At 43.2% G+C, this 14195-nt stretch overlaps 2 protein-coding genes and 1 long non-coding RNA gene across 4 annotated transcripts in view; 1 reads left to right on the plus strand and 2 right to left on the minus strand.

Moving 5' to 3' along the window:
- The window catches only part of POLR2B (RNA polymerase II subunit B), a 55705-nt gene extending 53334 nt beyond the window's left edge, over positions 1-2371 (minus strand). Inside the window, exons 1-2 of one of the 2 annotated variants that reach the window (XM_045815974.2) lie at positions 2271-2371; positions 1419-1768 (exon numbers count right to left, since the gene is read on the minus strand). In XM_045815974.2, coding sequence (XP_045671930.1) covers positions 1419-1437 — 19 coding nt within the window. In that variant the 5' untranslated portion in view covers positions 1438-1768; positions 2271-2371. Of the gene's footprint in view, positions 1-1215; positions 1367-1418; positions 1769-2270 lie in introns of those variants that run through there. The other variant, XM_045815975.2, reaches the window with a different exon arrangement.
- A 15-nt stretch (positions 2372-2386) lies between these two features.
- On the plus strand, positions 2387-13964 carry NOA1 (nitric oxide associated 1). The gene is made up of 7 exons (XM_045815976.2): positions 2387-3549; positions 4734-4898; positions 5553-5758; positions 8959-9090; positions 10195-10311; positions 13167-13287; positions 13640-13964. Exons 1-7 carry the CDS (start codon positions 2424-2426, stop codon positions 13837-13839), a joined length of 2067 nt encoding a protein of 688 aa, XP_045671932.2. The 5' UTR covers positions 2387-2423; the 3' UTR covers positions 13840-13964.
- On the minus strand, positions 7568-13171 carry LOC148109568 (uncharacterized). Its single transcript, XR_015725460.1, has 2 exons — positions 12715-13171; positions 7568-11354 (listed from the first exon to the last, which is right to left on the minus strand). It is a non-coding gene; the product is annotated as an uncharacterized LOC148109568 (long non-coding RNA).
- Positions 13965-14195: the final 231 nt, after the last annotated feature.

Genomic DNA, 14195 nt, shown 5'->3' on the forward strand with positions numbered 1-14195 from the left:
GTACATCCATACAAATTAGGTAGGTGTGAAAAAAAATGAGGTGCTCATGAAAATCTCCTAAATATAAATATACATCAAAAAATAAAAGTGCAGAAAATTGAGTGACCTTTTTTCTGCAGAAGGGTGCAAAACATTTATATTTGCTTGAATATGCATAAAGCACTCCGGAGAGAGAACCTAAGAACAGAGGCTACCTTCTGTGGAGGGGGCTCACTCTACACGGATGGTGGACAGGAATAAAACCTTACGCTTTAACATTTTTATATTTTCTACCTTGTGAGCCATGAGAATATTCTACCCACTCAAAAAGTTAAGCTGAAAAAAGGTTAACTTCTTTTCTGGGATAGGAGTTAAGAAATCTAATGATGCTAACAAATTTCCAGACTCAAGATATGAGACAGAGAAGTTTAAACAGAAGTTTACACTTTTGCTGCTGCTTCTCCATCAAGTGGCCTGGGAATAAGGAGAAACGTGGGAGGTGGCCACAAGACTGGGAGTCAGAAAAAAGTGGTTTGAAATAGTAGCTGTGGAGAATGTAAGATTGAGCATTAAAAATACATAATGAAAATACACTAGACAAGACTAAGAATTCTACTGAGAAAGGAAATAATAAAAACATACTGGCCCTATTCAATAGGATACATAACCCTGAAAACTCTGCCTCTGTGGGAAGACAAAATTTAAAGGTCATCTTTTTTTTTTTTTTTTTTAAGATTTATTTATCTGAGAGAGCAAACGAGAGAGAAAGCGCGCGAGAAGGAGAGAGAGAGAGAGAGAAGGAGCAGAGGGAGAGGGAGAAGCAGACTCCCAGCTGAGCAGGGAGCCTAATGTGGGACTGGATCCCAGGACTCTGGGATCATAAGCTGAGCCGAAGACAGACGCTTAACTGACTGAGCCACACAGGCGCCCCTAAAGGTCATCTTTTAAGACATTTTACTTAGACATATGACAACATGAAGGAACGCCCCGACATAGACACCGTATTCTTTGACCCGGCTGTATTTCCAAAGCCTAGCACAATGCTTGGCACAGGCTGACACTCAACATTTCAACCAGTCAATAAATTCACCATGGCCTTGTGGGGAATCAAGAAAGGAGCCCTTTGCTTCAAAGTGAAAACAACGGAAATTGTCTTACTGCTCCGCACGCCATTTCAATCCGGGAAGGCGGTATCAGACTTAGCCAGCAGCAGAAAGGGGAGAGAACAAGAATCACCTGACCAGGAGCATTAATGCTACGGTTCCCTGCACGCTCCATCTCTCACAATCCCAGCTTCGTTCCCGGCCTGGGGAATGTTGGGGGCACGACTGGGAAGACGAGCTGCGAGTAAGGGGGAGGCCGCAAATCCTCAGTTGGTTCAGCTCCCCGCTTTTCCCTCTTTAGATAGGTGCCGCGGAGTGTTCTGAGGAGTAACCTACCCTCGTCCGCGTCGTACATATTGGCAAACGGTTCCCAAGTTCCTAACTCTTGGAATCAGAGAAAACAGCGCAGCAGGCAACAGCACCCGCAGCGTGAGGAGCAGGAATTTCCGTCTCCGGCGTTCCCAGAATGCTCTACTTCTCAGGCCAAAGGCCACCCACAAAGACGACAACGTAAAATCTGCGCCTGCGCAAGTGGCAGGCTACGGTTTGGTCAGGGTTAGAATTGCGCACGCGCAAACCGTAGACCGCCACCTCCGGCGGTTACGAGGATGGTTCCTACAGCGAGCGAGTGTCGGATCCCACCAATTAAATTCTGTTTTTCAATAATGATGCACAAATAATGACACCTGAAAAAAAACAAAGATTTATTAATAAAAGATTTTAATTGAGGCCGTGAGTATGCGGCATTTGATGGGGGGGTTTTTTTGGCACTTCTAAAGACCATTTAAATTACATTTAGGGGCGCCTGGGTAGCGCAGTCGTTAGGCGTCTGCCTTCGGCTCAGGGCGTGATCCCGGCGTTCCGGGATCGAGTCCCACATCGGGCTCCTCCGCTGGGAGCCTGCTTCTTCCTCTCCCACTCCCCCTGCTGTGTTCCCTCTCTCACTGGCTGTCTGTCAAATAAATAAAATCTTAAAAAATAAATAAATAAATAAATAAATAAATAAATAAATTACATTTAAAAATGTAATTCACTAAAAGCGGGTTGTGACAGCGGTGGCGCGTTGAAGAAGCCTGAAAGTACACAAACCCTCAATAGCCTCCACCCAGCCCAGCCTAGGTCGCCGGTGCTTTTGACGTAGCTTTGAATGGGCTCTCCGGCCTCAGAGCCTTCATCGCGAGAACTCACAGGATTAGCCGCGAAAGAAATCGAATTGCGCTTTCTGACAAATGACAGCCCACCAGTAGTCCCGGGCTTAAATCTCGGGTTTAACTTGCACCTCGTACCCCAGTGCGCTTGCGCGCACGTGGCTCCGCCCCCTCACCCGGGGTCGCGTTCCCCATGCTGCCCACACGCTTCACACGCCAGCTGCTGTGGCCCTTCCTACGGGGATCACCTCCCACCGTAGCGCGCCATGTACCTAAGGAGCTGCTTCTCAAGAGATGTGCGGCCGCCTCCTCCTTCCAGCACCCATCGGGCCTGGGACATAGGCTTTCCCGTGGCTCAGCGGCGACTGGGGGTTACGAAGGGAGGACTGACATGGAGGAGCATTTTCTGTTCCCCGAGTACGTCTCGGAGCCAGAGCCTGCACCGGTCCTCGAAGAGCAGCTGCGAGAGCTGCAGCAGCGGCAGGAGGAGGAGGAGCGACAAAAGCAGCAGCAGCGGGAAGAACGGCAGCAGCAGAAGGTACGGGCCAGGAGTCGGGTACACCCGGTCGTGGGACACCCGGACCCGACGGTGCCGCCCAGCGGCCTGAACTGCTCGGGCTGTGGAGCTGAGCTGCACTGCCAGGACCCCTGCGTGCCCGGCTACCTGCCCAGCGAGAAGTTCCTCAGCGCAGCGGCGCAGACCGACGGCGGGCTGGCGCGAACTGTGTGCCAGCGCTGCTGGCTGCTGGTGCACCACCGGCGCGCCCTGAGCGTGCAGATGAGCCGCGAGCAGTATCTGGAGCTGGTGAGCGCCGCGCTGCGACGCCCGGGGCCCGCCTTCGTGCTCTACATGGTGGACCTGCTCGATCTACCCGACGCCCTGCTGCCTGACCTGTCCGCGCTGGTGGGCCCCAGGCAGCTGATCGTGCTGGGGAACAAGGTGGACCTGCTGCCCCAGGACGCGCCCGGCTACCTGCAGCGGCTCCGGGAGCGACTGTGGGACGACTGTGCCCGCGTAGGGCTCCTGCGACCCTGTGGCCACCGAGGACCACAGGAAGACGGAAGGGAGAATTCGAATCCTCCCGCCAGGGCCCGCACGGTGCTCAGGGATGTGCGGCTCATAAGCGCCAAGACTGGCTATGGCGTGGAAGAATTGATCACAGCGCTTCAGCGCTCTTGGCGTTACCGCGGCGATGTGTACCTGGTTGGCGCCACCAACGCTGGCAAGTCCACTCTCTTCAACACGCTCCTAGAATCCGATTACTGCATCGCCAAGGGCGCTGAGGCTATCGACAGAGCTACCATCTCCCCTTGGCCTGGTGAGCCTTAGGAGGCCCGCCCCTTCCTTTTCTGAGACGCTGAAAGTCTGGTCGCAGCCCAGGCATCTAGTATATCCCTCTTTAATGTCCACCGGGGGCTGTCTGGAGCCTTCCATTAAAAAATTCTCTCCCTACTTTGGCCACACCTCTCTTTTGTGTCAGCCTAGTGGTTAGAAATTTAGTATATGTTAGTCATTTTCTCATGGGAATATATATGGAGCACTTCTATGTTCCAGTCACTGTTTCTTAGGCACTGTAGATGAACCAGGAAACAAAGCGAGAGTTTCTCTTGGAGATTTCTTTGGTAGCTTTACATATTTGTATGTTTCTTTGCAAAGTCCTTTTTACTTTCTTTTTTTCCATCTTTTACTTTCTAAACTTCCACCCCCTCAGTCTTACTATTCATATCTTAAGTTTATTTATAAGATCAGTATACTATAAACATGTAACACTTGAATAATTCACTAATGCTGTATGATTTGTGGCTTTGAGAGAAAAATATCAACTTTGTGGGGTCTGTTTTTTTTTTTTTTAAGATTTTATTTATTTATTTATTTATTTATTTATTTATTTATTTATTTATTTATCAGAGAGAGCACAAGGAGGGGGAGTGGCAGGCAGAGGGAGAAGCAGGCTCTCCGCTGAGGAAGGAGCCCAATTAGGGACTCTATCCCAGGAGCATGGGATCATGACCAGAGCTGAAGGCAGATGCTTAACCGACGGAGCCACGCAAGCTTCCCTCAACTTTTTGGTTTTAAGAAACTTCTCTAATTGCAAAATGGGTCCTTCTGTGACCCTGTTGGTATTTAACAGTTGGCAAAACTGCCTCATTTGTTCCTTTGAAACCAGTGTTTAACTTTGATAAGCTGTTCTTCTCTGCCAGAACTTGGGTTAAATTATAGACAGAAGTGCTTTTATACTGGATGGTAGTGCAGTGAAAATGGAAAGAAATCAAGTCTGCAGATTTGGGATTCAAATCCAGGTTGAGCCTTTGGGCCAATCTCTAAGCCTATTTCTTCATCTATAAAATAAGAATGATCTTGTAGAGGGTTGTCATGAAGGTTAAATGAAGTAAATCGCAGTACCCAAGTCAATGTAGCTCCTCAAAAACGTTAGTTTTCCTCCCCTTATTCCCTCTTCTTGTACAATGTTTATAAAAACGTATTTATTCTTTGGTATTTCAGGTACTACATTAAACCTTCTGAAGTTTCCTATTTGCAACCCAACACCTTACAGGATGTTTGCAAGACAAAAAAGGCTTAAAAAAACTGCAGCTGAAGCTGAAGAAGATCTTAGTCAGCAAGAACAAAATCAACTTAATCTCTTGAAGAAGCACGGTTATGTAGTAGGTAAGCATCTTCTATAGGAAAACTCTTGTTGGGGCTATGCTAAAATTTTTTGTTGAACAACCTGAAATACAGCTGTCTAGGGCTAGCCAGTTTTTGTGGGGAGAGTCCACTCTCCTTGTTCTGGAACAAAGAGGCCCTTGAGAGGCAAGGCTGCTGTTTGGAAACCCAGAGTTCTTTGTGCTAAGAAAACTGAAACAGTAGATACTTGGAGAAATCCAGGAGGGGAAGCCTGCAACAACTGCCCATCTAGCCATTGTCAGCAGTGGAAGCATTTTCACTGAGCAACAGCACCCTCTCCTTGCAGACCAGCACAACTTGTTGACTCCATGCCGCAGCTTTAAATTTGATTGTCCCTCTTTCCTTGGTTTCTTTTTTTCAACCTTCCTTCACTGAAAACAGTTTGATTTCCAGCACTTTCCCCTCAATCACCCAGCCCCCTACCCAGTGTACACAACTAGCAACATATTTGACCATTGCAAGAGTCTTTCCACTGCCTTTGACAGAAGGGCAAAGGTATCATTGTAGTCTTGCTTCCGTACACCGTAGTTAGTCTCAGTAACTTTTTTTTGAGGCAAGTGAGGAGAATAAGAATTATCTGTCTGGAGTCAAAAGCTTCAAAGGAGTGACTAATAGCTTAAATATAACTTGTTCTAGGAAGAGTTAAAAGAACATTCTTGTATTCAGAAGAACGGAAAGATGAACCTGCCTTTGAGTTTGATGCTGATTCACTTGCCTTTGACATGGAAAATGAACCTGTTATGGTTGCGGATAAATCCTCCAAACGAGTAGAACTGACCCCACAAGATGTGAAAGATGCCCACTGGTTTCATGACACCCCTGGAATTACAAAAGAAAATTGTGTATGTATTTGATGTCTTTTGGAAATACTAACTTTCAATTGCACGAGTGCCATCTTCATTGGCAGAACACAGGAAAGGCGTGTCCTTTCACTTTAGACGAAGTTCTGACTCATTCATAGAAGCAGTTCAGGGTGATCTACATGCCATCAAGATCTGTATTCCATTTGGTAGGCTTCACTGCTCACAACCTCTTTGTGTTCTTGTGGTTGTTACCTTCGTTAGGGAGACATTCAGATTTTGAGATTGGAAGAAAACATGACTGTTGCTGCAGTCCAGCCACCTATTCTATGCTTGAATTCCCTCTACACATTATGCATCCGGCTTGAACTGAAATAAGAAGTGACTCACCATCAGCTGAAGCAGTGTCCCCTCGTTTCCCATGGTAACCCATTTGGCCTTTGACCTGCTCTTTGTGTGGAGCTGATCAGTCTCCCTGTAACTTGTACCCATTGTTCCTCCAGATGGTCCTGTGTGGAATGAACATAATGCCTGTTTCCCTTGCTAGACTTTGAACTACTTTAAAGTGTAATGTCCTATCTCTTCCTCACTCTACTCTACTCTTTCATTCGTTCATCCAACAAACATTGAACATTTACTGTGCTGACATAATCCAGATGATTTCTCTTTGTTTCTTGCAGCTGTTCTCTCTGAGAGATAGGCTTTTCATCAACTCGGGCCTCGTTTCAGAATATTTTCTAATGTGTTTTTGTCCTTAAAATATGACACTAGAGGGCGCCTGGGTGGCTCAGTCAGTTAAGCATATGCCTTCGGCTCAGGTCATGATCCCAGAGTCCTAGGATCCAGGCCTGCATTGGGCTTCCTGCTCAGCAGGGAGTCTTCTCTCTCTCCCTCTGCGCCCCCCCACTCCTTCCACCCCTGGCTTGTGTGTGCTCATGCTCTCTCAGGCTCTCTCACTCTCTGTCCCTCTCAAACAAATAAATCTTTTAAAAAAATGACACTAAGAACTAAATTTCTTGTATAAGTGCCCTCAGATGAGCACAACTTACTAAGATTTAACTCCACTTGTCTTACCCTTATACATCTTTTTATTCCAATTATAATCTTCTGGGAAACTTTCTTTTATCTCATTAAATTAAGCCCATATTCTACAAACTCATTAAATCTCACAACTTGTTATTCATTTGCAGTTTTGATTATCATCCAAGTCATGGACTGACTGAAGAATGCATCCAGGATACAGCCTTACAACAACAGCTCCATTAATCAGTTTCCTTAGAATCTGGTTAATGATGCAAGTTCCTGATTTGCCTAATTATATCTGTATATGTCTATGAAATAACAGTGGTGTCTTAGCTTCTTTTTATTCTTTGCCTTACCTGGATCACTTAGTTTCATTCTCAGAATTATGCTCTATTTAGTGTCCCATGTCACAGAATAATAATAGATCTTTTAACTTTTTTGCGCTCCTAGAATAATTGCTCTTCCTTAGCAATCTGTAGCTTCAGAGTAACTGGACTGCTTTCTAATAATGTTCCAGCACTTGAACTTCAGCATTCACCAACTTATTCTTTCCTTTTAGACTCAAGGATAGCAGTTACTTTAGTCATATGAACGCTTGTCAAATAGTCAGAAAAGCAAGAATTTGCTAAATATTATAGCCAGCAAAATGAGACCCTTAAGTTTTTAGATCTAAAAGGGCTCTGGCAGTTTATTTTTGTGTCAGTTTAATGATATTTATTAGATGCCTTAAATCAGTGTTTTCCCAAACTGAATCAAGGAACTCTTTTGAGAAATAAAAGTATCAGGGTCTCCGTTAAAAAGGGTTAAAAGGCTTCTACTGCAGGTGGCTTTTTTTTTTTTAAAGATTTTATTTATTTATTTGACAGAGAGAGAGATAGCCGGAGGGAACACAAGCAGGGGGAGTGGGAGAGGGAGAAGCATGCTTCCCGCTGAGCAGGGAGCCCAATGCAGGGCTCGATCCCAGGACCGACGGCTCATGACCTGAGCTGAAGGCAGACGCTTAACAACTGAGCCACCCAGGGGCCCCTGCAGGTGGCTTTTAATATGCTTTTTAAATACAAATGCTGAGGGTAAGTACTTGCAGCCCCTTGTGTATTTTCTTGTGAGGCTCTCTAGGTTTCACGTGTTCTTTATTATCTTGTTATTTTTCTTTTTTTGTTGTTTTTAAGATTTTATTTATTTATTTATTTGAGAGAGAGCGGGCAGGAGGTGGGCAGAGGGGGCAGGAGAGGGAAAGAATCTCAAGCAGACTCTGGGCCTAGTGCAGAGTCTAATGTGGGTCTCGATCCCATGGCCCTGAGATCATGACCTGAGCCGAAACTGAGTCAGATGCTTAACCAACTGAGCCACCCAGGTGCCTCTCCTTGTTATTTTTCTTAAGAATTAAGTTCACAAAAGTTTTTATCGACTTTTTTGCCTTCTCTAATATTTCTCTTTTTAAAAAAAATTTTTTTAAGTAATCTCTACACCCAGTGTGGAGCTCGCAACTCAGAACCCTGAGATCAAGAGTCACATGCTCTACCAACTGAGCCAGCCAGATGCCCCCATATGTCCCTTTTCAAATTAGATTTAGATTGCTTAAATCCTACCAGAATCTTGTGCTTCCTGGCCTTCCTTTTCTGTTTTCTCTAGTCTCTTTGGGAACTCTTCATCCTCAGAAGCCAGAGGATTCATAACTTTCTCGTTTTTTGCTGAGCATTTGGGGGTAATAAGAAAACTGAAGACCAAACTTCAGTAAAGGGTTCTTCAAAGCTCTCTAACTGCTCCTAGAATGAGGTGACCATTTTGGATTTAATGTATTCATACTTGCCCCTGGGATAGAAGGTGGCATATTGCCTTACCTTTAGCTAAGAACTACTGGTCCCTAGAAAGCTTGATGGAGAGAACATATGTGCTGTTTTGGGATTGACACATCAATGTTTTCAGTTCACACCGATTTTGACATTTGAGGGATACTGCTGACATACGAAGTCTCATACTCTCATATAAGGTGTTTTGCCATTTTTCAGTATTAAGTTGTGAAACAAGAGTAGAGCCATCCATAAATTGATTGATTTAGACAGAAAGAATGTAGCAGTTTTATGTGCAAATTCTGACATACTTTGGTTTATTGTGAATTCTGGAAAAAAACTTCTTATCACTTTTTACCATAGAGGTAAATCACAATATATCATATCAATAAAAGTAATTCTCTAAAAAATCTGCCCTCTGCTTTACAGATTTTAAACCTTCTAACAGAAAAAGAAGTAAATATTGTTTTGCCAACACATTCCATTGTTCCAAGAACTTTTGTGCTTAAACCAGGAATGGTTCTGTTTTTGGGTGCCATAGGCCGCATAGATTTTCTGCAGGTAAGGAAAGTCTGTACTGTTAAAAAATGACTTAGGATTACTTTAAGGATGCAGATATAGTGAACAAGATTGGCAAACTGTTGACAACTAGCTCATGACGGTTGGAAGTTGATACTTTTTGTTTGTTTGAAAATGTCCATAATAAAAACTTGGGAAAAAGAAATGGGGAGGAAAAACAAGTAGTACGTCTCAAAAGCTAGATCTTCATTAGGCTATTGAATGCCCCATACAACTTGGCATGAGGAAAAGATACTGTTCCTATCCTGTGGCATTGTTTCACATGGAAATCACAGGTTAAAAAGAAATAAGTCCAACCTTTAGGTACAGGGTTAGTGTGCATTAAATACACACTTTTTTGTTTTAAGTTTTTAAGTAATCTCTACACCCGACGTGGAGCTTGAACTCACAACTCCTGATCGAGAGTCACATGCTCCACTGCTTAGCCAGGTACCCCTCCCACACTTCTTTATATCCCAAGATATGTATTCATTAAGTATGTGCTTTTTTGTTTGATAATTCATTTACATAGCATCATTCTGGGGATTTTAGAGTATTAATAGAATTGCTCCCTGTTTTCCCAAAGTGAGGAGAAAAAGGAAATGAAACATGGATGTATCCAGCAACAGTAAATGTAACTTGCATGCCATTGCTATAGCGTATTTCTCGGGCTTTTTGTTTTTTCATAATTTGTTGGCAGTTTGGCCTTACACACTTAAAGCCCTTATGTTTCATTAAAACCCACAGAATGTTAAACCTAACTTTACACTGGCACAGTTAAAGCATTTCCTTTTACTTATATTTCCGTATATATACTTTTTTTTTTTTTTTAAGTAGGCTTCACACCCAGCATGGAGCTCAACACGGGGCTTGAACTCATAACCCTGAGATCAAGACCTGAGCTGAGCTAAGAGTCAACTAGTTTTAATCAACTGAACCACCCAGGCACACCTCCTTATGTATTTTCTTTAATTATATTTATTTATATCTCCATTTACTTATAAAGGGAGCTCGATTTTTTGGGGGGTGGTAATTGATTGTAATTTGTAATATGTTGGTTTTGCAAGTTTTTCATTGTTAAATAACTTATTTTCTTCCTTTCTTAAGGGAAATCAGTCGGCTTGGTTTACAGTTGTGGCTTCCAACCTCCTCCCCGTGCATATTACTTCCTTGGACAGGGCAGATACTGTGTATCAGAAGCATGCAGGTCGTACATTACTCAAGGTGAGGCAACACACTTTGAAGATTGCACAGTTAGGTTAACCTACACTATGACAGTCCCACAGCCCTGCTAAGAAAGCCTTTGCTGGACATACCATTTTTGTTAAATGATCAGCTAGCTCTCTCCTCACCTGTTTTGCTTGAGGATTTTGGCTATAAAGTAAAGTGGGCTCTGTAAGAAAAGGGATGTTGTTTGGACTGATCCTACATGGCTACAGCCTTGTATTTTCTCTAAACTACACTGGCCAATACCATAGCCACAAGTAGCTATTTCAATTTAAATAAAATTTAAAATTTAGTTCTTTGGCTGCACTGGCCACTTTTCACCTACCCAGCAGTCACATCATTGCAGAAAGTTGTATTGGATTAATGCTGAGTGAAGAGAAACTACACGTTTTCTCACAACTGGGGGCATTCCTGGCATCTCGTGGACGGAGGCCAGGGATAGTGCTGAGCACCCTGCAGTGCACAAGACCTCACAACAAAGCATTACCTGCTCCAAAACGCTGTAAGGCCAAGGTTGAGAAGTCCTGGTCCAAGTGGAAAAGCTCTTCTCCCAGGTTCTTAATCCCAGACACTGACAGATTATCCTAGCTTTTTACTCCTGCTCTACTAGTTCCTTCCTTCCCCCTCTAAGTATGCTACAGTTTCTCTCATCTTTAAAAAACAAAACAAAACTCAGTGTCCTGCTCATTCCTTCTTTGACAGTCAGTATCGCTCATGCTTCTCAGTCCCATCCTCTTCAGTCCCTGTCTGGCCCTTACTGTATCCTGAAATTGTTCTTCCTAAGCTTACCAAATACTGTGTCAGAACTGTTTTCAGCTGTTTAATAAGGCATTACATACCCGTGGTTAACGTACGATGACTGTCGCACAATGTTCACGCTCACGAGCCAGACTGGATTCAAATGCTGTTCCACCACTTCCAAAGCTTTGTGACTCTGTCATACCTACATCACAAGGCTGTGGCGAGGACTAAGTTCCAGGGCACTGTTGTAATGCTATGTAAGTGTTTGTGATGATGATGATGGTGGTGGTAGAACACATCTACAAAAACACCAGGTACATCCAGCAGAGGTGATTTAGTATTACTTATTGCTTATACAACTGAGTATGAGCCAAAAAACCCAAAATATAAACCTGCCCTTCAAAGAGGCTAAAAATAAAGCTAACTTGAGAAGTAAAGGCTTTTTTTTTCCTCTGTATTTCCTAAGAAAGCCAGACTAAAATTAAAATGCCAATGAAATAACTGCCATAAATTGAATATTCCAGAGACGTGTTGGATTTGCAGGGTAGGTGAGCATATAAAGGCAATCAGCAATATAAGACCTATTGACTGTTCTGCACTTAAAAGCCTTTGGTTGTCCTGTTACATTTGCTCACTTCTAGGGCAAAATGATAATATATGAGTTGAAATACAGCTGGAGACTTACAGGAAAGAAAACTTCCTTAGTTTGTATAATATGGCTTTCATAAAAGTGAACTCTGTGGTTCTCTACCCCATGCATCTGTGTAGTTTTCAGAGTGGACATCACTGATACTTTCCAAAGCAACAGTCCCAGCCTTCTCTCCCACTGTAACAGAAGCATGTTTTTTGGGCTACTCAGAGTCATTCTTGCCTCCTGGTTTCTTACCTCCCAAATCAAAGTCAACCTTGCCTCCTAATTATCACCGAATCCAGCCTCCCAATTCAAGCTGTAATCTGATTTCATTAGGCTGTTTTTGAGATCCTGAAATATTTTCTTAGCTTTCAGCTTTTGTTGCCATCCTCCCACCTCCACCCCAAATATACCTCCACAGCAACTAACGCAGTGGTTCTCAACCAAGGCTGACTTTTGCCCCAGGGGACATTTGACAATGACTGGAGACATTTTTGTTTTTCACAACTTGGTGGATGCTGAGTAAATGGCCAGGGATGCTGCTAAAAATTCTACAATGTACAGGACAGCCTCCCCACCCCCCCAACAAAGAATTATTTAGCCTAACATGTCAATAGTGCCAAAGTTAAGACACCCTGCACTACAGAGATCTTTTAAAAATACAAAACAAGTCACAGTATTTTTTTATTCCTATCTCTATTCTTTTTCTTGCTTATAATTCCTTGATAATTCCACATTACTGTGAGGTCTAAACTGATAGCCTCATCACTGATACACACTCACACGCAGACTTAACATACCCTCCACAGTTCCGCTACAGGTCCCTGAACTCACCATCCTTTTTCCTGTTTTTGTGTCTGTACATGATGCTAACCCAGAATACCATTCCAGTAAGTAACTTCAACCTATTTCCAAAATACTGCTCAGATATTGCTTCTTCATTAATGTTTTCCTCAACCAAAACATGTTCGTTACTGCTTCCTCCACAACCCTAGTACATAATAGATGCTTCCCATCATATTCCTTACCTTGTAATTTGTTTACATGTTATCTCCACCTTCTGACCCCCTTGGGTGCAGGGACCATACTGTAACATCTGTCTCGTGTCCCTAGTGTTAGAGAGATCTGTTAATAAACAAATATCCAGTTACTTGCCATTCATGGACACATCTGTGAGCAAAAGCTGAACCTTACCCATTATACATGTACAGGGGATTAATCTTTGAGGCCAGGCCCATGAGAACGAAGGTATTTTGAAGGACGTTACCTTAATTGCCAAACATCGCTCTGTAAGGCTTTATGGAGGGCTGTAAAAGTAGTGTAAATTAATAAAACAAGATGCTGCTATCAGGAGGTCACCACTAGACACATGCTCACGTGCCGCTCTTGGCACTGGGATTATAGGCTTCACCTCCTCACAGAGCTCCCATGCTTTTCATTTGGTGTTTTCAGTAGCTGAGAATATTTATCTCAATGGCAGGTTCCAATGGGTGGAGAAGAACGAATGGCAGGATTTCCTCCTCTTGTTGGTGAAGACATTACATTAAGAGAAGGACTTGGGGAATCTGAAGCAGTGGCTGACATCAAGTTTTCCTCTGCAGGTAATTTTACACCAGCCACTTTTTAAAAGGTGGATAAAGTAGCCTTATTCACTGTAAGTAGACTTACAGTGTATTTTTATAGAAATGTGCATTTAACTGACAAACTGAGGATAACAGTAGCTGAGGATAATAGGAACTGAGGATAATAGGAAATACGTACCGGTTTTTCATTAAATGCAACCTATTGTAAAAATAAATTTGTACCTTTTCACAAATGTATTGCATGCTTTCTTAAAAAATAGAGCAAAAGAGAGCAGTAGCCTCCTTTGGTGCTCCATTTTGAGCTTGGGGTTGGTGTTTTTAAGAAGAGGGTTGCTAACACCATTTTGTTCTCTGTCACATGCCTGCATAGGTTGGGTTGCAGTAACACCTCAGTTTAAGGACAGACTGCATCTCCGAGGCTACACACCTCAAGGAACAGTTCTGACAGTCCGGCCCCCTCTCCTGCCACATATCGTTAACATCAAAGGAGAGCGCCTCAAGAGAAGTGTGGCCTATAAAACCAAGAAGCCTCCTTCCCTTGTGTACAATCTGCAGAAGAAGAAAAAATAGATAAATAGGCGAAGTTGATCCTGCTCACACTGAATATTAACTATACTAGGCATAACTACATACATTGAATTGTATTAAATATAACTATAATAAAGTTCTCTTTGCTTCCACCCTTTTTAAACCACCCAGGACTGTGCCAGTTTGTAATGTATTGAATTTGTATATACAAATTAGTTTTTGTTAAGGTATGTATATGTAGGTATTTGCGACCCAAATATAACTAAAAAGGAGTTCAGCTACATTGAAGTTTCTTGCACTATTGATTTATTAAGACCAGTTGTTGGGGCACCTGGCTCACTCAGTGAGAGAAGCATGCAACTCTTGATCTCAGGATCATGAGTGCGAGCCCCACATTG

This window comes from Ursus americanus, chromosome 8 (genome assembly GCF_024610735.1).
Source record: "Ursus americanus isolate L20-20 chromosome 8, mUrsAme1.1.p, whole genome shotgun sequence".
Taxonomy (NCBI): Eukaryota; Metazoa; Chordata; class Mammalia; order Carnivora; family Ursidae; genus Ursus; species Ursus americanus.

What these genes read in the sequence shown, in the direction of transcription:
- NOA1 (XM_045815976.2), top strand. Translation starts at nt 2,424, where the DNA reads ATGCTGCCCACACGCTTCACACGCCAGCTGCTGTGGCCCTTCCTACGG. An exon ending in TACCATCTCCCCTTGGCCTG is followed by an intron (nt 3,550 to 4,733) that starts GTGAGCCTTAGG and finishes TTGGTATTTCAG; the next exon opens with GTACTACATTAAACCTTCTG. An exon ending in GCCGCATAGATTTTCTGCAG is followed by an intron (nt 9,091 to 10,194) that starts GTAAGGAAAGTC and finishes TCCTTTCTTAAG; the next exon opens with GGAAATCAGTCGGCTTGGTT.